General features: G+C 57.3%; 1 protein-coding gene across 2 annotated transcripts; it reads left to right on the forward strand.

Annotated features, from left to right (window-relative positions):
* Positions 1 to 4,362: 4,362 nt before the first annotated feature.
* PLEKHM1 (pleckstrin homology and RUN domain containing M1) lies at positions 4,363 to 25,295 on the forward strand. 2 transcript variants are annotated; one of them, XM_076356677.1, is made up of 13 exons: positions 4,363 to 4,414; positions 5,244 to 6,403; positions 9,168 to 9,256; positions 11,080 to 11,327; positions 12,334 to 12,969; positions 14,224 to 14,617; positions 16,513 to 16,753; positions 17,253 to 18,161; positions 19,907 to 20,052; positions 20,236 to 20,429; positions 20,887 to 20,950; positions 21,526 to 21,683; positions 24,441 to 25,295. In XM_076356677.1, the coding sequence occupies exons 3-13, from the start codon at positions 9,215 to 9,217 to the stop codon at positions 24,568 to 24,570; spliced, it is 3,162 nt and encodes a 1,053-aa protein (XP_076212792.1). In that variant the 5' UTR covers positions 4,363 to 4,414; positions 5,244 to 6,403; positions 9,168 to 9,214; the 3' UTR covers positions 24,571 to 25,295. The 2 variants fall into 2 exon arrangements, with proteins under 2 accessions (XP_076212792.1, XP_076212791.1); XM_076356676.1 differs by having other exon boundaries at positions 5,244 to 5,672.
* The last annotated feature ends 75 nt before the right edge of the window (positions 25,296 to 25,370 follow it).

Raw genomic sequence — 25,370 nt, forward strand, 5'->3', positions numbered from 1 at the left:
CCCTGAGGGTGGACTGCAGCCTGCCCGAACTCCAGGTGGCCTGTGCAAAGATGGTCTCGAAGACGGGGCTGCTCATAAAGCTGCTCAGTGAGAGGCAAGATAACCAGGGAGCCTCTGCTCTCGCGGGCCAGTGTCTCCAAGAAGGGAACGTTTCCGATGCCCCGGCCAGGGAGGCGGGTAGGAAACCCGCAGGGAAGGTAGGAGAGATGCTGGGCATTGCGGGATGTGTCCTTCTGGACAACGGGGAATGGAAGGAGCAACCCTCTCTCCCCTCCTGATTTTCTCTCCTTTTCTCCCAGTGGAAACCAGAGCACACCTCTGGCAGCAGGCTCCTGTTAGCGATATCAGTGTCTGTCATCATCATGATTAATCTCACGGTGATTTGTCTCGTCGAGGTAAGCCAATAATTTGACAGACAGCTGTCAGCCCAGCCTTGTAGCTGGAGTGCACTGGGGCAGGGTGGTGCCTCCCCACACAGTTTATGAGCCCCAGGGTGCCGCTGCAGATGCCCGTGGGTAGCACAGGAGATGTTTTCCCACCCTTGGAGCTTGTCACGGCATCCACACAGCTCCGCACGGGTTCAAGCTTGCTTGGGGGGCATTGTCCTGGCATCTGTCACGACCTGTCTGCAGCTCTGCTTCGCAGCTTTCCTAACAGCTTCCTTGAGCGGGGCTGTGGCTCCCTCTCATCACAGCCTCTCCCATCAGCCCTTCCCCGAGTTTTATCCCGCAATCCCTAGCCCTACAGAGTCACCTCCCAGACTCTTCTCCTGACCCCGTTCTGCTCTCCTGCCCGCACCGACTGCTTTCAGCCGTGCAGCAATTCCCCTGCTACCTTCCCTCTTGCCAAAATCAAGTCCTTCTGCAAGGTGCGACTGCTCCGCATGGGTCAGGGCAGTGCCAGAGAGAGGCAAGGGAGAGGACCCAGTGTGCCCACAGGGTTTCAGCCTCCCTTAGGGGCCCTTCTCCTCGGAAAAAAAAAGCTTTTATTTCTTTAAAAGCCTACCTACATGTTTCAGACTGGGGTTAAACGGGAGGGGAGTACCCTGCAAAGCACTGCGCTGATAAGACAGACAGACATAAACATTGCTGAGATTAGGAGAGCTCTGGGAGTTCAGGTCATTCCGGAGGCAGGGAAAAGCGGGGAGTTGGGAAGGGAGGATGGGTTCTTTCTAAACACGTGGCTGCTGGCACAGGCTTGCACGTGTATATAACGGGCTCGGTTGGCAGAAGAACCTTTTGGCCTCCTTTGTTTTGCAGAGTATGACGAGAAAATCCTGATGTTACGAGTCTCTCTCTTTCTCTCCTTCACCAGGTTTGCTCCCAAAAACCTGCAGCCGCTTCCCAACCCCAAAGCACCGGTAAATCACGCCCGAGATGGTAATTACTCCCTCCGCCGTGCCACTGCTGTGCCACGAACAGTCTTTAGTCTAATCCCCGAGCCTCCCAGCCATGCGGGCACCGGCTGCCAAAGACTCACCAGTCACCGGAGCGGCTATGTTTAAACACATAGCTTTTTTAAGAGACCCCAAAGCATGAGTGATTGGCACGGCTGTAAGCTCAGCCAGCCACCCAGGCAGCCCTTCTCCATGCCAGTGATGTGTTGGACCAGGGCTCCCGTGTGGTCCCACGTCCCTGCGACCACGCTGCCCAGCCACGAGGAAACACCTCTCTGCTCTGGTTCCCAGCAAAACTCTTCTCTGGTGACAGCTCTGCCCTATTTCTCCCTGCCCTGCTCCCCAGAGAGGCTGTTGAAGAGCTCGCTCCTGTCCTCTCCAGATGCCTTTCGCATCCAGGCTAAACCAGGACGCGTTCCCAGCCACGTCAGCCAGCACCGACCCTTCCTTCTGGGGCTCCTCATCTTCCTTAGGGTCAGCTGAAAGGTCTCCCCGAGCAGGTAGAGGCTTCTGCCCTGGCAGGGTGCTGGCACCTGCTGCAGCCCTCCCTGGCCAAGCCTCCCTGCTTATGGACCGGGAAAGGTGAATTCCGGGGCGATGACACACAAAAGCCTTTTTTCTCCCCCTTTAACCCGCTAAATCCAGATGTTTTGCAGCGCTGTAAGTGCCACTTGCCTGAATCCTACAGCAGCTGCTTCCCCAGCAGGGCAGGGTGCAGGCAACCTTCCTGCCAGTAACTGCCATCACCACCTGCCTCCACTTTTATCCTTCTTTTCCTTTTTTTTTTCAGGTTCTTTCAAAAACTCTTGGCACGGGGACGGAGCAAGAACAAGTACGATGTTAAAGAGCAGGTAAGGGCAGGGAGCACGTGCCAGGTCTGCCCCTCTGCCCGCAAACTGCATCGCCGGCTGTTTCTCACCCTCTCCGAAACCTTCCCTTCCCTGGCGCTTTCCAGGGCTCGCGCCTATCGGATCTGAGCAAAACCAAACCGCAGTGGCTTAGAGACCTGTACCAACCCCTCGATTCCCAGCATAAAAAATCCATGGCTGAGCTGTACGATGAAGAGACCTCGGACGAGGAGGAGATTTTCAACAAGTCCAAGCTAAAGTAAGTGGGATGGCGACGATGCCCGTGCTTATTTTTCAGCTCTTGTTCTGATGTAGGAACGGCTGAGGCTTTCCTTGGCTGTTACTTCCTTGCTGTTATTTCCTTGGCTATTTCCTTGGATGTTATTTCCTTGGATGTTATTTCCTTGGCTGTTACTTCCTTGCTGTTATTTCCTTGGCTATTTCCTTGGACGTTATTTCCTTGGATGTTATTTCCTTGGCTGTTATTTCAGCTGGATGCCCACAGCACCCCAGAAAAGCTGCGACGGTGGGGAAATGCAATTACCCAGAGACCCGATGCCTCTGCCTTGTAGCTCGGGTGCACCCCAAGAGCCGGAGCAATGGTCCCTCTCCACGGAGGAGGATGCTACGGGCAGTCACGTGCTCGGGATACCCCGAAGCTCATCCCAGCGGGATGGGAACAGGAGGGCTACGAGGGACGGGGAGCCCTCGTAGGGCTCCAGCAGCAGCGGGCCGGGCTGGGTGCAGCACCGGGTGTCAAGAGCCGCAGCCGTGCAGCCTCCCTCCGCGCGTGGGACACGCTCCCTCCGGGAGGGGACGTCCCCGCGGGGGAACGCGCGGGCTGGGGGCTGCTCTTCCCTGCAGGCAGCGGGCGAGGGGCTGCCGAGGGCGTTGGGGTGCTGCTGCGCACCCGGGGGATTGTACACGGTTGCCGCATTTGTCCATTGGCGGGGAAGGGCTTCGAAATCACCATTAAAACTTGCGGGTTTTTCACCCAGGGCGTCCTGCGAGCGGATGGAAGCGTGTGAGTGTGTCTGGGCCCATGCACACGTGTGTCTGGGCCCGTGCACGCGTGTGTCTGGACATGTGCGTGTGTGTGTCTGGGCCCGTGCGAGTGTGTGTCTGGGCCTGTGCACGTGTGTGTCTGGGCCCGTGCGAGTGTGTGTCTGGGCCTGTGCACGTGTGTGTCTGGGCCCATGCGTGCGTGTGTCTGGGCCCGTGCACGCGTGTGTCTGGGCCCGTGCGAGTGTGTGTCTGGGCCTGTGCACGTGTGTGTCTGGGCCCATGCACGCGTGTGTCTGGACATGTGCGTGTGTGTGTCTGGGCCCGTGCGAGTGTGTGTCTGGGCCCGTGCACGTGTGTGTCTGGGCCTGTGCACGTGTGTGTGTGGACATGTGCACACGTGTGTGTAGGCCTGTGCATGCATGTGTCTGGGCCTGTGCACGTGTGTGTCTGGGCCCGTGCACGTGTGTGTCTGGGCCCATGCACATGTGTGTGTGGACATGTGCACACATGTGTGTAGGCCTGTGCACGCGTGTGTCTGGGCCTGTGCACGTGTGTGTCTGGGCCCGTGCACGTGTGTGTCTGGGCCCGTGTACGCGTGTGTCTGGGCCCGTGCATGCGTGTGTCTGGGCCTGTGCACGTGTGTGTGTGGACATGTGCACACGTGTGTGTAGGCCTGTGCACGTGTGTGTCTGGACGTGTGTGTGTGTGTGTGTCTGGGCCCGTGCACACACACGCGTGTTGCGGCGACGGGGGGGCCGTGCACAGACGGTGGGGAGGAGGGTCTGCCGGTCCCCGCCGCGGCACCCGCCTGCGAGGGTGTGTGGGCGTGTGCACCCGCGTGCACGCGTGTGAGTACACCTGCCCCACGGCTGTGCGCGCGTGGGCCCGCTTGTGCACGCGTGCCTGCACGGGTGTGCTTGCACGTCTGCCTGGGGGTGTGCCGGTGCGCGTGCACGTGTGCAAGTGCGGGTGCGCGTGCACGCGTAGTGCGTGTGCACGCAAGCGCGGGCCTGCCCGCCCCTGCAGCCCCGCCCCCTGCCGGGGTGGGCGTGGCCCGGCGCCCCTCGGCCCCGCCCCGCTGCGCGCTGGCGTCAGGAGGGGCGGGGCGTGCGCGCTCCCGGCAAGGCCGGCGCTTCCGGGTTCCCCGGCCGGAGGCGCGGAGCCGGTGAGCGGGGGGGGGGGGCGAAGGGGAACGGGGGGGGCGCGGGGGGGGAGGGGGGCTCACGGGGTGCGGGGGGGCGGGGTGGGGAGCAGAGAAGGGGTGCAGGGGGGCGAGGCAGGCGGGGGGTGCAGGGTGATGGGGGTCCGCGGGGCGCTGAGGGGCGCAGGCGGGGGGTGCAGGGCGGGGCAAGCGAGGGGTGCCCCCCCCGCGCCCCCCCCCCCCCGCACCCCATGGCCGCTGACCTTTCCCCAGGCGGGCTCTGCCTGCACCGCCCCGGCCGGGAGGCCGGGCAGGGCCCCCGTCCGCCCCCACCCACCCGGGTGCTCCCCACAGCCGCGGGTCGCCCCGGGTGGGGGGGGGCCTGGCACCCCGGTCCCCCCCGCTGACCCGTGCCAGGCCCCCCCCGCGCTTGGGCAGCGCTGCCCGGCCGGCGGCCTCGGCCCGGCGCGGAGCCTCCCCGTGGCCCCCCCGTGGCATGGGGGGGGGGGGGGGGGCTTGCACCGCCACAGAGCCCGCGGGCCAGGGGCTCCTTGGCGAGGGGTCCCCTCCGGGGGGGGTGTCCGGTCCTCGATCCGCGCCCTCCGGCGCTGACACCCCAAACCTCCCGGCCTGGTTCCTCCCTGTAGACCTGGCGCCGGCCGGAGCGGCCGTACCCGCGCGGAGATCCCGGGGCCTGCGGGATCTTCGCGGCTCGCTCTGGTTTATCGCGCGTCACGGTCTCTATAAATGACGTTTTCTCACTTAAAACGAGCGGTTGCGAATGAGCCCCGGGTAGTTCCTGTGTCCAGCAGAAAATGCGGAGTTTAAAGAGTTCTTGTTGCCTCACTTCCAGCGACCCCCGGTTTACCCCCATCAAGGGATGCGAGCTGCCCGCCGGGTCAGGCGGCCACCGAATCAACCGGGACACTCCAGCGCTGGGAATCCGAAGCGACACAAAAAAACGGGAGTATAAATACGGGAACATCTTGCCGCAACGCGCTGGGTGTTTCACAACTTGCTTCGCCCTCGTGCAGAGGCTCCGTCGGCTGCGACGCTGGGGAGAATCAACCCCGGCTTTACCTGCGGCTCCGGCAAATTGTAGCCCGGTTCAGGAGCAGACAACAGGCTGAAAGAAATTCTCCTTGTTGAGTGTTTGAGAAACACGGTCTTGCCATCAAGGGCTGCTTTGCCTCCCCCAGCCGCTCCTGGGCGTCCTGCTCGGTGTCCCGGGGGCAGAAGTTGGAGGGGTTCATCAGTGGCGACTCTTCTCCGACCCCATCAGGTTTGTCAGCTGCAAGGAGGACGTGTCCGCGGGGAAGAGGGTGGCGTGTTGGTCCCCGTCCCTTACGCGATGCCTGTGGGAATCGCGACGGTGCTGCATAGTGCCGGGCTGGGCGCAGAGAAGGAGCTGAAGTCAGACCGTGAGGGTCCTGCTGCTGCTGCGAGCTGGGGCTGCGCTCTGACCCTGCCCTAACCCTTGCCGAATTATTTCCGAGGGGTTTTATCCTGCAACAAGCCAAGCCCCTGGCTGTGCCAGCTGACTTTCCTGCTCCCGAGCTGCCTCTGCTCGGGGTCGGCTTGTATTTTGAGTGTGGCTGGGTGTGCACGGGCTCTGGGTGGAAGGCAGAAGCTGTGTAGGAGGAGAGGGCTGCCCCGACACCGGCCTTGGACTCACGGTCCCGTCAAAGCCCTCATTTCCCCGGGGCGGAGGGTGACTGGTGCAGCACTCGTGCTTGGAAAATGACTGGCTCCGCGTCCAGGCCTTGAGTCACCGGTTCGTGCCGTCGTCGCGGGCTGTTGTTTTCCATTCGTAAAGCGCGAGCGATGACCTGCTGTTTATAACTCGGAGAGCATCGCTTGTTGGGAGATTGAAGAGCCGAGCTCTGGGACGGGGTCTCTGCCTCTCCTGGCACAAGGCTTGATTCGAACAAGCCATTCCCAAAGAATTTGGCTGTTTTGCAGCAGTTTGGTAAATAAACAGCTCTGCTCTCGCACTGGCGATTCTCTTCCTCGGTAGGTTTAACCGCGCCAGCTTGCTGGCTGTTTTTATTTCTCACTTGTTTTATTTTCTTTGTTTTACTCGAGCTGTTGTGCTCTGCTTGCCTAGCCTCTGGGGTGGTGACTACTGGGAAACGATGTGGCTTTTTTTTTTCTGCTGTAGATGTGCTTGTCTCTGCGTTTGCGCCTCCTTCCCATCTCTTACGCTTTCAAGATCACAAAGAACAGCTATGGCTTTCCAGGATCTGCCTGGAAGAGCTTCGGTGCCCTCCGGTTCCTTCTAGAGCCGGCCAGCCCGGCGCCGGGGCTGCCGGTCTGATTTCCCCGTATTTCACCAAAGACTTGCGTTAGGTGAAATCTGCCTCGGAGCTGGTTCGTTGCACTCATTGTTGAGGAAAACGCTGTCCCAACAGAAGCAGTGCCATGTGGATTTGCGACGCTGGAGCAAACTGGTTGGACTGGTTGTGGTGGGAGTGGAGAGTCCCGTGGCGAAGGCGGCGGGTGTCCTCCCTGACGTCTCACTCTCCTGCAGATGCTGGGAGAGATGATGCCGGCAAAGGAGCATGTGTTTTGGGGGAATACCACTGACTTAGTAAAATCTGGACAAGGTCTTTGCAAAAACACCGCTGTCACCCCCTCCCCTGCAACCGGCTGGGGTGGCCGGCACCGAGAGCACGGACAGCGGGTGCAGTCCTGGAGCTGAAACACCCACGCTGCCTCTCCGGGCATGAGAAGTGCCACCCTGTGCCCACGGCTTGCTTCTCCCACCCTTGGGTCTCTGCCCCCAGCTCTTGCACCTTGAATTTGTCTTGGGTGGGATGCGTTGCTTGTTTGCAGGGTGTATGCAGGAGGTGGTGGGGAAAGGGGCAGAGGCTGCCCGGCCCCGAGGAGCCTGATGCTGCCTGAACCTCCCATGCAGAGGGCAGAGACGGGGACGGCTCTCTGTGGTCCTTGTCGACCGCTGCTGTCGCTTAGGTGTCTCCTCGCTCCCCCCAGAAACCCCCAGCAGCGCCTGGAGCCTCTGAGCCAGAGGTTAACGTTCCTGTAATCACTGCGCTCCCCCATTTCTGTGTTGCAACCCGAAGAAAGGAAATCTTATGACAAGTCGTGGCGAAAACAGTTTCCTTTTCTGTGAAATTGTCTGTGAACTCTGGAAACACTGAGGATTGATCTGGGGTTTGTCCCCAGAGAGCTCTTGACCTGCTGCTCCGAGCGGGACTGGCTGATGTGGTATATGCACGGGACACTCTGGGTCTGGGACGCTCTGGATTTGGGCTGCTCCAGGTCTGGGACGCTCTGGGTTCGGGCTGCTCTGGGTTCAGGCTGCTCCAGATTTGGACTGCTCTGGATTTGGGCCACCGCTGCCTTCAGGACCGGCCGTGGCCGTGTAAGAGCTGGTCTGCAAACCATGCTTCTACCCTGGTCTGACGGCTCACGGTGCAGGGAGAGGGGCAGGCTGAGGCTGTCAGCTCTGCTTGGGGGAAAGCTGTGGGGTTTTTGTGCTGGCTTGGAAATAAAATCTGAAGTATCGATGCCATACCAAGCCCGTTGTCTGCCGTGGACGTGCCCAAACCCTGCTGTCAACTGCTGGGCTCTGTCCTTCTCCACCTGGATGGCAAGTGCTTCCAACTCAAGGGAATAAATTTCTTCTCCATCCTCTCACACCCTTAGAAAGCTTTACAGCGGTAGCTGGTGCTGGACCATCTTTCAGACCCTTTTCAGCACCAGGACACGCTGTGTTTGAGCGGGGACGCAGCCGTGCGGCGGGCGTCTCGCCGACAGCCACGTGCGTTGCTCACAGAGCCTCCAGGCACAGCCTGGTTTCGGCAGGCGGCTCTGAAGAAGAGGGCAGGAGGCCAGAAGTCAGAGGTCCCTCGTTGTCTGCAGACACCCTGCAGCTGCAGATGACCCCAGCGAGGCTGCCGCTGCCTGCTCGGCTCTGGTTTTGCCAGGGTTTCCTGTAGTGGGAGGGCACTGATTTTCCTCTCTCCCACCAAAGCCAGCTGCAGCAGAGCAGCCCTGCCGTATGCAACCCCCAGGAGCGGGGAGATCCTGGGCGGTCCAGCATCTGCCTCTGAACGGAGCGACTGTAAACCTGATGGAGAACCAGCATCCTTCCTTCCCGGCTTCCCAGACAGCTCTGCGCCGTCAGGGCGAGCACCCTCCGAGAAGGGTCTGTCCCGGCCGGGTTTGGCAGCAGCATTGCTCCTCCGGCGAGTACCGGAGGGATGAGCTGCTGTCACCTCTGCCCAGGGTCTGCTGGGGGGTGACACCCCTCTGTCTGGGCCACCTTAATGCCATTCACAAGGTTTTTGGGTGCCGTCGTTCAGGCTCACTTGCTAAATGGCTGTTTTGATGCCCTTACTGGCGCCTGGGCATTGCAGGTGATGTAGAAACAGAAGGGAAGCAGTCCCTGGCCCTGCGTGCATCGCTGCTGGCTTGACCAGCCCGGCGTCTCACCCAGGTTTAGAGCTGCCTGTGGGCAGCGTGCAAGGGTTAATTGCCCCCTCTTGCAAGGGTTAATTACTCTCTCTCAGTCTCTTGGCCACTCTCTGTTTTGCCTGAAACTGTCCTGGTCCCTGGGGAGCGTGGTGTGTTTTGATGTGGTCGTGGGTCGGTCCCAGCTTGAATCCGGCAGTGGTCTGGCCGTGAGTGCTTGCAAAATGCCTCGGTGCGTGATCCGTGCCTCTTGCCTGACGCCGGGTGCGCTTTGCGTGGCAGGCGAGTTAGATGTAAACCAAACGGGTGCTCAGACGTGTTCCTCCTCCTTGTCCCAAAGGTGACATGTGAAGGCAGCGCCCGGCACGGGGAGCGGCAGCAGCTGAGATGCATTCGAGCCACGCCAATGACCCCAAGGAAGCCATACAGGTGAGCGAGATGCCCTGAACCTCCCCAAATAGCTCCAGTTACTCCCCGGTGCAACTCGAGTTGCCAGCGGGGACGTGGTAGGACTTGTCAGTGCTGCCAGCTGGGATTGGGATGGTTTATACGGGCAAAGGGTGGCTCGCGCTTTCCGGCAGAGAGGATCCTTGATGGTTTGGCTGGTTTGGGGCGGGTTAAAGCAAATCAAACGCTCTGAGCAACGTGATCGAGTTGAAGATGTCCCTGCCCACGGCAGGGGGGTTGGACTAGCTGACCTTTAGAGGTCCCTTCCAACCCAAACTATTCTACGATTCTATGAAATAGGGTAGCCATGAGTTAAATGACACCAGACTCTTACCTTGGGCTTTGCCCCTCGTGGCAAGACCCAGCGTGGGGCGGGGGAAGGTGTTCAGCCCTGATACCTGGGTGAAGGAGCACTGCTGCTCTGTATATTTAGGGTTTCTTTACCCAGCTTTGGGAGTCTAAACACGTTTAATGAGCAAAGCTCAAACCCAGTGGTTAAAACTGGGTGTTTAATTCATCCCACAGCAGAATTAATTCACGGACGACAGATAAAATCATTTGCACTCCTTAATCCTGTTATCCCACGGTTGCTGCTTGCAGGTGGGTTGCTTGTGCTAGCAGATCTGCGGGGCAGCTGGAAAGCAGCTCCTGCTGCAAGAGGCACCCCCTGATACGGGCAGGGAGAAGGTCCCTGTTCCCCCCAGCTGTTGTCCTTGAACTACAGCTGCTGGAAATCTTATTTAGATGCTGAAAAAAAATATCCTGGGCTGGAAATTTAATACGGGTTTGTGCGGCCGACCCAGGCTCGAGTCAAAATCTGCCCCGCCCCAGTCGCAGCCGGCTGGTGCCGTTCAGCGTTGGCCTTGAATGCTGCGGGATTGATGCCGAAACGTGAATTGTTTGATGGGGTCCTGGCTGAATTTGCAGTGTTTGCCAAATGCCTGCTGGCAAGTGCAACTTTCATTTTAAATAAGGTTGATTGAGACATCCGGGCTCAGCTGCATTAGGAAAAAACATCCTCTCCACCAGCGTAGAATTGTTAAATTCACTGAACTTGCTTCTTTTCAACTGGTATGAGAAGGAGGGAATCAAAGCTGCTGGAAGGTAAAATTCCCGTGTTCCTGCTTCGAAGCCCACCGAGGCTCTCCGAAGGCAGCAGCTAAACCCCAGCCGTCCTTCCAAAAGCATCTTTTTTGGGGGGGGCCGTCCCCGGCAGTGCCCGTGGGTTAATCGACACACATGAGCTGCTGAGAGCGAAATCGATGGCTTTGATTTCCGCTGGCGGGACTCGTTGGCGCGTCACATGCTGCTCGGGCTGGTCTGCATGAGTTCAAGTGGTATCGCAGCCCTTGTTACGGGTTACCTCCTTCGAGTTTCTCGTGTATCACCCATGCTTATTTAATCCCTGTGTTTCCTCCGAGCAAGCCCCTGGAAAGAGCTGACTTCTTTTTTTTCCCCACCCTCTTAAGCAATTTGGTGTCTGCAGAGGAAGCACCGCACGCTCTAAAGGCAACCCCAGCAACCTGGTGGGTCCCAAAATGCTGGCTAAAATTGCATAAATTTACTCATTTAAAAAACGAAAAACAAAAACAACAGATGAACTGTGATGCCAAGAGCGTGAGTCCCCAGCTTGACCAGTTCGGCTGTAGTGCTCCCTAACAGCCGCCGCAAAGCACGGGGATGAAGCAGGAGTCGCGTGGTGCTTCGCTCTGCACGAGCCTTGCAGTTTTTGAGCCCTTTTATATGAAATCTTTCCTAATACTTAATTTTTTTTATAATGCAAGCATGTACTCCCTGTCTTGCAGCTGATCAAAAAGCAACTGGTGAACGCCATCAAGGCGTTGCAGAAGCAGTACGTGACCTCGGATGCCGTCGTAACCAGCGACGATGGGAACGCGAACACCCTCTGCAGCGCCCTGGAAGCTGTCTTTGTGCACGGGCTGAAGGCGAAGCATATAAAGGCAGAGAGTGGGGGGAAAGGGAAGAAAGCAGGGGGTCGGGGACCGCTTCCCCAGCCGGTCTTCTGGGGTCTGCTGAAGAGCATCACCCATCGGTGAGTGCCCGTCCCTGCCGAAAGGTGTTTTACACGCTCGGGTTTATCCCCTCTTTTTGGTGCCAAAGCCACAAAATTCGGGGAATGGTGAACAGGAGGATGGCTCGATGGTCTCTACCCCATCCCATATGCTCAGTCCCTTCAGTGGGAGGGAGAGATGCTCTCGCAGGGTGTCTCGGGGGGCTGGGGCTACCCGGGACCGCTGGGAGGTGCAGGTAGGAGAGCAAAGCCCCCGCGATGCCAAGCGATGCAGGGCTGGGCACCCAGTGCTGTCAGCACGGCCCCTCTCAGTGTGTGCAAGGGCTAAAGGGCCATTTAGGCGTGAGTCCATGTCCCCAAACAGTTAAGGAATGAAACGCTGCTGCCAGCTTAGGGCACACCCCTCTCTTATTTATTTTTGGGTGCCAGGCTGTATATGGGAACTCCGTGTCCCCGGTGGGACCCCGCTGACCGCACTGGCGTACGGCAGCGGTGGGTTACGGGATGCACGGCGCCGGGGTCTGGTCTCTCTTCTGACCTGGACCTGCTTGGGATACTTGGCCTCCATTTCCCCGTGTCCCAAGCAGGATGGACATCACTGACCTGATGTGTGAGCTTTGAGGAGGTCTCACCTGGGTAACTGTCGTGATTTGCTGGGGTTTTTTCTGAACCGCTCCCTAAGCAGAGTCCTCTCACACTACATAAGAGCCCACACGCAAATAGTTTTGAAAGCCTTATCCAGCTCCATCACCGACTCTTAAATTATGAAAGAACGGATGAAAATAACTCTTTCACATGCTACGGGGGATATTTTTGTGCCCTTTGAAGGATTTTTCTTCTTTCTTGAGAGACAGAGTAAAAAAAAAAAAAAAAAACCTTACAAAACTTTTGCTCTGCTTTTGTGGCATCTGCAGCGCCGATGTGAGCTGGGGCCAGGGGGGATTAGGGAGTGCGGTGTCGCACCCCGTGATGGACCGAAAACGGAGCCGCTCACATCCTTTTCTGTACTTTCTCTCCCTTTCCCCAGAAATATTGTCTCGGAGCTGGAACAACTCATCTTTATCAATACGGACGTCGGCCGCTGCCGAGCCTGGCTGAGGCTGGCTTTGAACGATGGCCTCGTGGAGTGTTACTTGAAGCTGCTGCTGCGGGAGAGGTCCCGGCTGCCCGAATACTACCAAGCAACCGCCCTGCTCTTAGATGCTGAAGAGTGCGAGTTTCTCCTTAGCTACTTGCAGGGCTTAACGTCCTTAACCTTCGAGCTCTCCTATAAATCAGCTGTTTTGAACGAGTGGACCATCACCCCTCTGTCCCTCTCTGGTCTGTGTCCTGTTTCGGAGCTGCTGGAGCCCCTCACGTCCTCGACATCCGAACCCCACAGAAAAGCATCGCTGGGTTCGATCTCCCAATCATCGGGGTCGGACGAGATCGAGATTCAACCCTCCGTCCTACCCATTGGAAAAGCCAGCAGCAAAATCAAGCTCACGTCGTCCTCGTTGAGCCTTAACACCACGAGCTCGTCCCAGCTCTCCTCCAGTCTGGGCTCCGACAGCATCCTCCCGGCTCACTGCGCCCGCAGTCCCGAGCGGAGCGAGGAGCCGCTCTCCTGCGACTCCGACCTGGGGACGGCCACCGCCGAGGACCTGGACAGGTCGCTGCTAGAGTGAGTCTTTTCCCAGATTCTCTCTTCAAAGGGATTTTTAACCCTCTCCTGGGCTCTCATTTATTTTCTTTCTATAGGCAGGAAGGCTTTCTCCCCTGTTTTTCTTTAACAAGCTATTTTTTTTCCTCCTGGAAAGAGCCTGAAAGGTAAAAAGAAACGCTCGGCATGGCTTGCTGGGACCCTGCTGCCACGGCAAATGAGCTTCTGGCCACTGAAGTGTGTGTCTGTCCTCTTTACTGGGGCAGAAACGTCAGAAAAATGCTGCTCCCTGGTTTCAGGAATGTCACATCTCCCTGGCGTACGCTGGGGGATGCTCCGGGGCTTTCTGTGGGGGGAAAGAAATGAGTTTGGTCACAGGAAAGGGTTGTAATTTGCAGCTTTGGCAGATAATTTAGAGGAGGGAGGTTGTTAGTTTGTCATCCTCGTGATTTATTTTTGCCAAACACCCAGCACAAAGATTTCCAGCGGGTTATATAAGCTCTGAGTAATCAGCAAATATTTTCCCTGCCACCTTTAAAACCTGGCTCTGAAGGAGCCTGGCTTGGGGGTGCTGGCTGGCGAAGGCACCCTCTTCCCGATAAGGGTCTTGGAGAGGGTTTAGAGCTGCAGTCTGTTCCTCCCCATCGATAGCGGCGGCGTTACCTACTTCTAGGATTTTGCATCTTAAGATGATCCTGGAAGAACCTGCCTTGATTGGATTAAACTCGTGATGGAAAGATGTCGTTTTGAATTTTAATCTTGGGCTGGTTTAACTCAACCTAGCTGGCGGCGAAGCGGGGGCATGGGAACAGCGTCTCGTCTGGCCGGGCTCCACTAATAATTGCTCGTTAACGGTTATGAAAATATTTGAAATTTGGCACACGGTCCGCGGACGGATACGTGTCCAGGAGCCGTACGTGGGGCTGGGGCTGCGGGGAGCACCCAGCGCTCTCCCTCCATTAGGAGGTGTCCATCAGAAGCAAATTACTACGCCCCGTTAACGGGCGTAGTTAGGAAACACATCCTTTACAGGCAGGGTCCTTGCCTGCAGTGGGGTTGACTGCTGCTCCGTAGGGCACAAATCACACCTTTTTCTGTTAGCAGGGCTGGTGCCACGGGGTTTTGTTGCAGCTGTACAGCGCTGCCAGCCCGCAGGAGACGAGCAGTGATGCTGAGCCCTTTTTTTTGGGGTGGTTACAATTTGCAATAACTGGGGTTTTTTATAGGTTCTGGTTAACGTAGCTACGTTCCAACTGCTCGCTTTTCTGTTTCCAGGGTGTTGTCAGAGTTCAGCAAAGCCAAGCCAAGCCTGGAAGCCCCGGAGGGAGGGCTGGTCCCCGGCGTGCTGAGCTGCTCCCCAGGGCAGCGTGCCTGCCCCCCGGCCGCACCGCCCGTCCCCCCGGCACCGTCCCACGGAGCTTGCCGGCAACCGCCTCCCAACGCCGACAGTCCACGCTCCGCTCGGACGGGCGACCTGGCGACCGCCAGCGATGGGGATGGAGGTGCAGCACCGCAAGCCAGCGGCACAGCCGGCGTTTCGGCCACACGGCGTGGCGGTCCGAGTGGAGGAGAGACAGGCAGAAGCGGCACGGTCAGCGGCAGCGAGGCAAGCCAGGCTGTCCGCAGCCCGACGGCCGAATACCTCCTTTCTCCGCTGCTAGGTTGTCCGGTAGGTCTTACAGCTCATTTGCTATCAGTCTCCTTGTTTTTATGCTTCCTGACCAGCACGTCTAATGGAAAAGGAAAATAAAACTGGTGACAGCTTCTGGGTAGGCACCAGTTTCTTCAAACTCTCATCTTCCGTGCTGCTTCCAGTCTTCCGACAGCAAGTTGGGTGTAGGTGATGCTCCCTGCTCCATGAGCATCTTCCTGGACCCCGTGGAGCTGTGTCCACGTAGCTGCCCTGGGAGAAACTGGGTCGAAGTCGATATTCCCTGGTAAAAGAGGCACCAAGGCTTTTGAAACCCTGCCTGGCCTGCCAGTCGTTCCTCACCAAGAGTGGCCGCAACAGGCAGTTTTTGGTTTTGTTAACGATATCTGGAGAGCGATGAGCTCTTGCACAAATCTGGCCGTAGGCTGTGTGCAAGCCGATAAAACAGCCTGAGAGTCGAATTTCTCATGGGGACTTTTCTTCATTTATGGTCCACCTAAGAGGAGGGAAAAGGGTTGGCTGGATGGGAAACAAAGTTTTCCAGTGGAAAAATATTCACACAAGACATCTGTTCCCAGAGCAGGATGGCATTCCTTGGTGCTTAGGCTAGCTTAAACTGCGGGGGATTTCTCCTGCTGCCACTGAGGAGATGATCCACTTGCTTTTGCTTTTAGGAAACTCTTTGAAGAGCCCTGTCCTCTGTCTAATTTGTTACTGACTTTGCCGTCCTGGTTCCCGTCGTTTCCGTCCTGGTGAGGTTAGGATATACTTCATACCCCCCTAAAGGGTTTCTCTTTTTGGTCCCTGCTCCTTTCAGCTCCCTCCCAGTTATCCCGTTTCCGCTGCTTCCTCGTGGCGTTGGGCCAGTTTGACCTAATCTATGTATAACATACGGTGTCAACAGGAAATTCCCCCCTGCTTTCTCATGACTCACGGAGCAACCTGCGTTCCTGGTCCGGGAGTAAGCCGAGCCTGCCTGTATGTTGGGAGCTGCACCGCAAGCCACCCGTGATCCTGGCTGCAGGGTGGCGATGGCTCTTCTGCTGTCATTTAGTTCGTTGTTCAGAATAAAAGGCTCTTGGAAAGCGCGGTAGGGTAGTTGAGAGGTCGTTCCCGGTGGGATGCAGCCCCGGAAGGGATGCGCTGGGTCTAGGGAAGCTGCTCCCTTTTGCTGGAGCACTGAGCTGGGTCGTGTTTTGCTCCTGGTGTTTGTTCGGGGACCTTGGCCCAGAACCTCGCTCCGTTCTTGTAGCCAGAAAAACTCCTGGAGAAGTTACAGCTGTGGGTTTTTTTCAGCTTAACGAGCTTTGTTCTGCTTGTGGGTCTCATCCCCTCCTGACATATGGAGACAAAGGTTTCCTCTGCCTTCCCTGCCTTACTTTTTGCCTGTACTGATCAGGCCTGGTGTTTGTAGCATCTGCTTGTAGGCCATGGGTCTCTATTTCATCCTAGACGTCTTCTCTGTACCTCGCCCCATCTCTGTTCTTCCTGGAACGAGGATGGTGCCGCTGCTCCAGGCAAGCTGGTACCCTTCCACGGCAGGGCTGGTTTCTCACCCTCTATCAGAAATATTTCCAGGACCAAATATCTTGTATGTGGTTACTGCAGGGAATGTGCTCTCCCTCTGAGCCCCTCGATGATTTTAGGGGGAGAGAACTGATCAATTTTGGACTTTATAATCCCAGCAGTATATAATCCCGATATTTGCCAGCTGCCAACGCAGTCCCACGGAGCATTCCCTGATCGGAGGGAGCAGGGGAGCCATCTGCGTGGGGACGGCCAGCATCGCTGCTTGGGATCCAGACTGCGCAGGAGCAGCCCCCGTGGGGGGGTCACTGTGGGCACACGTGTTTGAGGGGCGCAGGGCGTTCAATAAGTTTGATAACTAATTTTTTTTTTTTTATTTTAAACAGAAAAGAAAGAGCTGGATCTCGGAAGATGATTTCTACAGGCCTTCTCCGGGAGAGAGCAGTGAAAGCACAGCTGACACCAATGGCTTTGGGCCGGAGGGGGCTGGCGAGGGTCCGGCCCCAGGGCTCATTAGCGCTCTTGACTTGGAAAGGCTGTCGGTGCCGTCCTCGGAGAGCGGAAAGCCCAAAATGTCACCCGAACGGGAACAAAAGGGCTTCAGCGTTGTGCATCGCAGGCAGATGGGTACGTGCCGCCCTGCCTTCTCCTGCTTTCGTCAGGTGTCTACACTGGGCAGTGCTCAGGGGCTGGGGGGGTGTTTTGGGTGACGGGCAGTTTGGGAAGCACAGTTTGCCATTGCTGAGCTGATGGCAGCACTAAAAGCTGCAGAAGGCAGCGGGCCAGCTTCCCTTGGTGTTGCTGAGCCCACGATAGCTCTGGAGGGAAGTGTCTTAGGAGGAGAGGAGGTATGCTGGGTGTCTCTGTCCCCGCGTCTCTGCCCACTCTGTGGAACACGTTTCCTTTTTGCCGTCCCACTCGTTCTCAGCCTCAAAACCCAAATCCATGCAGAGACAGATTATGGAGACTGAGGTCCTGTAAACTCCTGCCCCATCCCACGGTCCACCAGGACCAGCTCTCAAAGCTGCAATGCCTCTGGTTGCTCGCTGTGAGCCGCCCGTTGGCTTTTCTCTTTCCACCAACTTCCCCTTTTTCCTTTAAACTAAGACATCTGCTTTTGCCCCAGGTCTTTCCAACCCTTTCCGAGGGCTGCTGAAGCTGGGCAGCCTGGAGCGGAGAGGAGCCATGGGGATATGGAAGGAGTTTTCCTGCGAGCTGTCGCCACTGGAGCTCCAGCTCTTCCTGGACCACGAGGACCGCATCTGCGTCGAGAGCTATTCCCTGCTGCGGTGCGAGTCGCTGGCACTGACGCACTCGGACGGCCGTTTCGAGCTGGTTTTCCTGGGGAAAAAACTCTACCTACGAGCTCCTTCTCGAGATGAGGCCGAGGACTGGTTGGACAGGATCCGCGAGGCACTGCAGAAGTGCCGGCCTCAGCTGGAGGAGGAGGAGTGGGAGTCGCTGGAGTATCCAGAAGACAGTGGCGAAGGCCAACCCATCCAGAGCGACTCCACTGCTCTTCTCCAGTACAGCGACGTGCCTGGGAACAGCTTTGACTGGACTCCAGCTCACGAACCGGAGCTGGATGCAATAAAAGAGGCTGTTCTGTACGTGGACGTAGACAAAACCTGGGTCCCCTTTATTTTTTCCCTGTCTCTAGAAACTTTAAAGTGCTTTAAAGTCAGAAACAAAGATAAAATTTTAAGCAACAGTTATGGTATAGAGACCATCCAGGACATCCTTCCAGACACGAGCCTTGGGGGACCCGCGTTCTTCAAGGTAATCACCTCCAAAGCTGTCCTGAAGCTGCAGGCTGAGAATGCAGAAGAAGCGGCCTCGTGGAGGGAGCTGGTCCGAGGGGTGCTGATGTCCTACCTGGAGAGCGCCGAGGAGGCGCTGACGCTGGGTGGCAGCTTGGACGGGCACTCCCAGGTCATCCTGAAGAACATCGTGAAGGAAAACAGCTTCTTGTTGCAATACCTGGTGGCCATCCCCGTGGAGAAGGGCCTGGACTCGCAGAGCTTCATCTGTGCAGGTATACGTTGGCTTGTCCAAAAACCCAGCTCCATCTTGGAGGATGATGTTGCGTTCATTCAGATTAACGAGGTGACATCAAATTAGAGGTGCCCTGAGTCCTGCCAGCCCGTTGCAGGCCAGCTGCTGGTTTCCCCATCCAAACCCCCGGTAGCACCAAAGCCCCTCGGTGGTGCTTCACGTCCCCAGTGAGTGGCACCTTTGGTGGTCTGTGCGCACAGGGTGAGTCCCCCCATGCCGAATCCCACCCCAGCACAGGTCCAGCTGGGCTGCTACTGGGCTCCTGTTTACGATGCTTATGGTGTAGACAGTGGGGGTCTTGGCCTGAAGGCTACCTTAGGTGGACCTCAGATGGACCATTTTGTGGCCCCAACCTGCAGGGAAAGTGCAGTCAAGAGCAAATGCTGTTTTTCCGGTAGCGCAGCACAGGAGCGAGTACTGCAGTGGGTGTGACAAGCTGATTTTGCAAAACATTCATTTTACCTTCCACGAACGCCTCTCGGCACGCGGGGCGATGCTGGTGTAATAGGATAACGCTCGCTGACCTCCACAGGAGGTATAATTTGCTCTTTACCTTGGTAAGTTAATTAAATTTCAGATGTGTCTCCTGCTTCAATTATATTTCTTGCACCCTCCAGCAGGTTTTTTTTCTTTTAATCTCTCCTCTTTTTTTTTTTTTTATATATATATTTTCCATTCTGTTTGGTCTCTACCTTCCCCTCCAGGCTCTGTCCTGCATCTTCCACCTACCAACAGATGGAAGCAGCAAGCCAAAAAGACAAATTCCCGGTTTTTCTGTGTAGGTTTTCTTAGGGGGCTGCCTGCCCTGCTTTCACCTCCCTCCCAGCCTGATAGCCGAGACTGGCGCAGGAGGGGTTTCCTTACGTGTCAGGGCGTAATGATAAAAGTTGTTTTTTTTTTTTAATTAATTCAGAGAGCAACATCTGACCTCCATGAATTTTCTTCTCTTTTGGGACGCGCTCCAGCTACCCCGAAGTGTGAAGGATGGGGTGGCAAAGCCTTCCCGGAGGGTGGCAGAGGCTTGCTTATGCTTGGTCAGTTATTTTAGAGAACTGAACCCATTAAAAATAGCACGAAGGGTTTTCCTGACTTCCCGGCTCCAAATGAGATGTGCTCGCTTTTCAAGTTGCTATAAAAACCCTGCAGATTTCCCCTGACACCCGAGCTGGGTTCCTCCTGGTTCCTCCGCCGCTATAATAAAGGCTTTTTTTGGCTTAACCCACCCCGACCTCGTCCCTTGCAGGCGAGGATCCCTTGCAGACTTGGTTTTGGTACCCTGCAGTGGCAGCGGGAAAGAGAAGGGCTGAGCGAGGGCAAAATGGGGCAAAGCTACGGGAGGAGGTGATGGGGCAGGCGGGTGGGATTTAGGTTCTTCCCTAAACCACTGGGATGTTTCCAGAATTCACTTTTCCTAAAAAAAAAAAAAAAAACTAAACAATTGAACCACGTGATGGATAAAAGTGGGTTCAGGGATAGTCCAGACTCCTTTTTTTATGGAGGAAAAAGTGAAGCAGCTCCTGTTGGACCATCGTGGTCTTAAATCCACGGGGAAGGCGCTGGGGACCTCTCACCGAACGTCCTACAAGTGCTTTAACTGATCTCCAACGCTTCCGAAAACTTTCTTGCTCCATTCCCCCCTCCCAAAAGTTTCTCCCCCCGTCTTGGCGGCGATGGGAACGGGGTAGCATGGGTCCCCTCTCATCGCCTCGTCCCTGCTCCCTGCAGGCTGCTCCAGGCAGATTGGCTTCTCCTTCGCGAAGCCCAAGCTCTGCGCCTTCTCTGGTCTCTACTATTGCGACAGCTGCCACCGGGACGACGAGACGGTGATTCCCTCGCGCCTCATCCACAACTGGGATCTGACGAAACGAGGGGTAAGTCCGGGCTCGGTCGGTGCAGGGAGCGGGAAAATGCTCCTGCATCTGCCTGTGCTTCCTGAAGGTCCATCTGAACGTTTCCACCATCAACAGAGGTGGAGATGTCCACCCTACACCTCCTTCCGAGCCTCCTGGGCTGCTCCTTGGTGCATGCCCGCCTCTTGCCTCTCTCTGCCCCAGGTTTGCCGGCAGGCTTTGAAGTTCCTCACTCAGATCCGTAACCAGCCGTTGATCAACGTGAAGCTGGTCAACGAGAGCCTCTACGACCACGTGGAGAGGATGGGACGGATCCACCGGAGCAGGGAACAGCTGAAGCTGCTGGGAGATTATCTCATCATGTGCCGCAGCGGGGCCCTGAAGGAGCTGAGCAAGCGGTGAGGTCCCTCTCTGGGTGACACTATGCCTGCATCCCCCTCTTTGCACCCTGATGGTCTCCTGGTCCTCCTCATCGCTCGCCGTTGGAGCGGGGAGCGATGCTGCCAAGGCGCGGGCTGGTTTTTAGCTCCATGTCATCTGCTCTAAGGAGTTGTCCGTCTGTTGGCTGGGTTGGAACGTTGAGATGTGACTCAGGAAGCACCTTCCTGACCAAGGAGCTTCTGGCTGGACAGGAAACACCTGGGAAAATAGATGAGAGATTTATTTTCTTTTTCCCCCCTTTGAAATGCTCTCACACGATTTCCAGTGGCAGGGTTTGGGATGTGTGGCACGGTGCGAAAATCGGGTCTGCGGTGATTTTCAAGAGTCTGTATCATCCAGGCTCCTCCTTGCTCCAAAGCCGTTGGAGATGTGGTGGAAACCATCTACCATCTTCCTCTCTGTGCTTCTTTGCAGGCTTGATCACAGGCACTACCTCTTGGAGTGTCCCCACAAATACAGTGTCGCTGATCTGAGGCAGGTGAGAGCTTTTTGCGTGGTCGTAGGGGTTTTACTGCTGAAAACATCCCGGTTTCTGTCGAGCATGGCACTTCGTCGTCATCATCAGTAGAAGGTTTCAAACAGCTTCATCCTCCTTTTGCCTTGCTCTCTTCCATCACGTGCACTCTGCAAGCTTGCACATCAGCTTCAAGGCAAATAATTGCCTTTAATTTGCCAAAATAATCGGCACAGGCCCGTATCCTCCGAGAACCATGGAGATCATGCAAGAGAAATGTTCACCTCTGTAAGCCAGCATTGCTGCTAGTGCGTCTCCACGCAAACTTGTATCCGTTGCAAATAATGTTGGAGGTGATGGGGAGCTGGATTTCGCATCGACTCCAAAGCCAGGAGCCCCATCCTGGCAGGTTGTGGGTGCTGCTGCCGGCTCCCTCTGAGGTCCCCTTGCGACGCAGGCACGTGGGGGGTGGGTTGTTTTTGGAGGACAGCCTTGTCTTCACATGGCAGCACGAAGCATGGGTGTAATGTGGATTTTGCACGGTGCAAACCCGACAGGAGACGGGTTCCGCACCCGCCTGACCTATCTCTGCCCTGCAGATAGCCGACGGCGTCTTTGAGACCTTCCTGCAGTCTCTGCTCCAGTTTGCTTCCCATCACGTCTACAACTGCGACCTGTGCACCCAGCGAGGCTTCATCTGCCAGATCTGCAACAGCAGCGACATCATTTTTCCCTTCGAGTTTGACACTACCACCAGGTGAGCGACGTCTCCGTCGCGTCCCGCTGCTGCGAAGCCACCCGAGCTTATGGCCTGGCTTTTCCCAGGAGCCTGGACTTGTCCCCTGGGTCCCCCTGTGGGGCTCTGTGCTTTCTAGGCACGTAGCCCCGGGGTGGCCTGGAAATAGCTCTGAGCTGGTTGTGCGTCCTCGTGGTACCCCGCTCCTTGTGGTACCCCGGTCCTCGTGGTACCCCTGTCCTCGTGGTACCCGTCGGCTCCAAGGTGTTTCCAACCAAAACTGGGCTGTTTGGGGCAAGAGAGGACCACCCTCGCAGAGCCGAGGTGTCACCAAGCGAGGTGGCTTTGCAGATTGAACATGCGGAGCCACCCAGCACCTTGCCGTCAGCCTGCAAAAGCCTGGCTGGGTGTTGGGTCCCGGGGCAGCAGAGGGGCCGGGGGCAGGGGGAGGAGGATGATGAAGGTGCTGTGTGCCCTGCCTTGCTCACCCGGCCAACGTATCTCCCGTTCAAATTCAGTCCGGCCCCTTCCCAGGGGTTGCAGGAGGGAAGGAAAAGCAGCAGTGGGACTGTTCACACACCCCTCTACAGCCAGGGAGGGGAGGAAGGACACACGGACACGGATTTGGAGATCGATGGTGGGCAGCCCTGCGGGACGTGCTGGGGAGGTTCCCGGCAGGACGGGGAGCACTGGCTTTCATCTGGGTTTTTCTCCCGCCTGCAGAGCTCGCATCCTTTGCAGGCAGGGTCCTTGCCTGCAGTGGGATCAGCTGCTGCACGGGGTTCAGCAGCTGAGCAGACGTTGAAATCGGATGGGTGTGTTAGAAGAGGGGTGTTTATCCCCACCACCAGGGTTTTCTAAAGAAATCAATATCGAACCCTTCCAGCCCAGGAGCGTGGTCCATCGTAGGTGGAGAGAGATCCGCATCCCGACGGTTATTTGGTAATGAGTATAATCCTGGCAGAGAAGTTGCGACAGGCCGATGGTCTGCTTTGCCTGGCAGTCCCTACAAGCGAGCAGCGACATCCAGAAGCTGCAGAAAATGCCAACGAGACCAGGGTCCTTGGGTACCCCGTGCGTTACGTGGTTGCAAATATTACCGGGGCGGCTGAGCAGGATTCCTCGCTCTCCCTCCTTGCCACAGGGACAGCATCGTGCTCGTTATCGAGGACAACATCCCCAGGGGACCAATTTTCCCTCGAAGAAGAGCGTACAGGCTCTGGAAAGAGCAGGCACGCGGGGCTGAGCTCCGCTGGCAGCCAGCCGGAGGTCTCATGTCCCGTAAAGCCGGGCTCTGAAGTTTGTTGACCTCTTTTTTTTCCCTGGCGGAGGAGGTTGTGCAGCAGGAAAGCGGCTCAACCAACTTCCTCGCCAAGCTAAACCCGGCTTCCTGCCCCTCTGCCCGCCCCGGGGGACAGCCAGCTGCCGGGGTCACACCGTCACTCACCGCAGGATGCGTCTGAAACGCTCCGAACAATAAACCCAGCCGGGCGCGGGACATTCGCCTTTTCACAGCAGCGGCGGCCACTTCCTGCAGCCCTTGCTCTGGCAGGTGGAGGCGGGAGAAGCCGCCTTTCGGCTGCTGCTCGCTCAGAAACACGCAGAGTAAAAACCACCCCCCGGCTTTGTAAATCCCCCCGCGCTCGGGGAGGAGCCGCCGCCGCCGCTGCTAATCCGGAGAAGCCATGTGAAAAAGTATTCCTCTGGGAAAAGGCCCGGTGCCCGGCAGCACCCCCCGTCCCCTCTACCCACGCACGAGCTTTTTCCGTATCCTGAGTAACTCGGGTTTGCAGCCGCCTGTCGGGAGCAGGATTTGACCCAGGCTGCGATATTTCATGGTCCCTTGCCTGGCCCGCTGCTGGGCGTTTCTCTGCTCCCCTTTCTGCTCGTCCTTTGGGAAATTAAGGTATTCGGTGGTATTCGCACATCGATCGTGCACCAGGTATTTGCACTTGAGGGCATTTAAAAAATAATCCAGCTGACCTGCTGGCATGTGGATGGGCTGCATTTTGCTGCTACCGGTGAGGTGGGAGATCGTGACTGGGAAAAAGTGAGCTCAGCCTTCGTAGCACGGACTTTTCTTCTGTTGACTCAAGATAAGTAGTGAACGCCCCTCGCAGAGCTGGGTGTCTCCTCTCCGCCGGCCCTGCACAAGGTATAATTTCTGGCTGTTTACATTCCTGCCGCAGCGCTGAGCCAGAGCAGGGAGGTCCCGGGCGGGCGCTGGCAAGACCTCCCCGGAGCCGGCCGGCTCAAAGGCAATGCCATCCCAGCTGCCCGTCCCCTTCCCCGCGGCTCCGATGTCCCCAAGCAGCGTCCCGTCCCCACCGGCGATGCCTCCCCAGCCGGGCTCTCGCCGCCCTGCACCGTCGCAGGGTTTGGTGTCTCAGCTTTGAAACGTTGCTCTTGTGCTGTCAGCGCTCCAGAAGCGAGGTGCAAACCTCACTCAACATCTCCCTCTTTCATCTGCAAAAAACCGGCAGCGTGCTGGCAGCTGCCCGCAATACTCTTTCCGGGCGAGCTGCTGCTTTTGCTCTGAGCTTGCTGGAGGTGGATCTTTAGCTCGAGTAGTTACTGCTCCTGCTAGCGAGGTTCGTCTTGAGCTAGAGCTGGCTCTCGCTGCGGCCAGGGCTCTTTGCTCAGCAAGTGCTTGGAGGAAACGGAGACGAGGAAGTGTCCCCAGGTCTGGTTTGGAGGGAAGAAGTTCGGTCTTTGCTCTGACGTTACCAACGCGGTGGGTTATTTGGGGTTTTTTTTTTCCCCCTTGGTTTCTCCTAGGTGCAGCGAATGCAAAACCGTCTTCCACCGGGACTGCCAAGCCCGTGCCAAGTCGTGTCCCCGCTGCGAGCGCCGGCAGAGGTACCAGCGAAAGCTGGAGGCGGAGGCCAGCGTGGAGCCAAGCCTTTAGCATCTGGGGACCGACCTTGACCCTGCCCTCGGCTTCTCATCCAGCCGGACTAGCGCCGGGGGGAAGGAGCCGGTGGGAGGTGCAGAGAAGAGACCCCCTGCCCGGGAGCTGATCCTGCGCCCGGCCCTTCCCCGGGGACAGCGGTGCTGGGCGATGCGGTGTGGGTGCTGCTGCCCCACGGAGGGACCCTCTGCCCACCCAAGGCTGAGCGAGGGGGGACTGGAGAGGTGCGTCCCCCCCCTCACTAACCCGGTGCTGCTGGGGGATGCTCCCAGTCACCCTCCTGGTGCCAACCTGGTACATCCCCTCCCGGTGGAAACCCAGCGGTGTAAATCAGGATTTCCAATCAAGGGTGTGGATAACTGACATTGATTAAAGCTCTAGTTTTTTAGGATGTTCGATACTGAAAAAACAGTATTTTTTTACGTGGGGGTTTTGCACAAGCTGGCCTGCTCCGGGGAAGTGGCAGCAGCCGCGCGGGGAGGGGGCAAAGTGACACTTGTGCCTTTAGGGACCTTGCGTGCCCCGGGGGGACTGCGGGCGCTGGGGCCCCCCAAGCATCTCCTGCTCGGAGGGGGCCCACCCATCACCGTGGCCTCCAGGAAGAGAGGGGAGAGAAGAGCCGGGCTGCTCCTCCCCGCCTGCTGCTTTTAATCCTCGGAAGAAATTTTATTTTCCTTTCACCCCTCCCCATGCAAAAATAATTAAAGTTTATTTAACGACGAGTGAAGATGTCTTCAGGGTTTGCTTCTCCGCAGCGGGCGCCGAATCCCACGTCCAACCTGATGCTGCATCTCCAT

The sequence above is a fragment of the Aptenodytes patagonicus genome, chromosome 20 (assembly GCF_965638725.1).
Source record: "Aptenodytes patagonicus chromosome 20, bAptPat1.pri.cur, whole genome shotgun sequence".
Classification (NCBI taxonomy): Eukaryota; Metazoa; Chordata; class Aves; order Sphenisciformes; family Spheniscidae; genus Aptenodytes; species Aptenodytes patagonicus.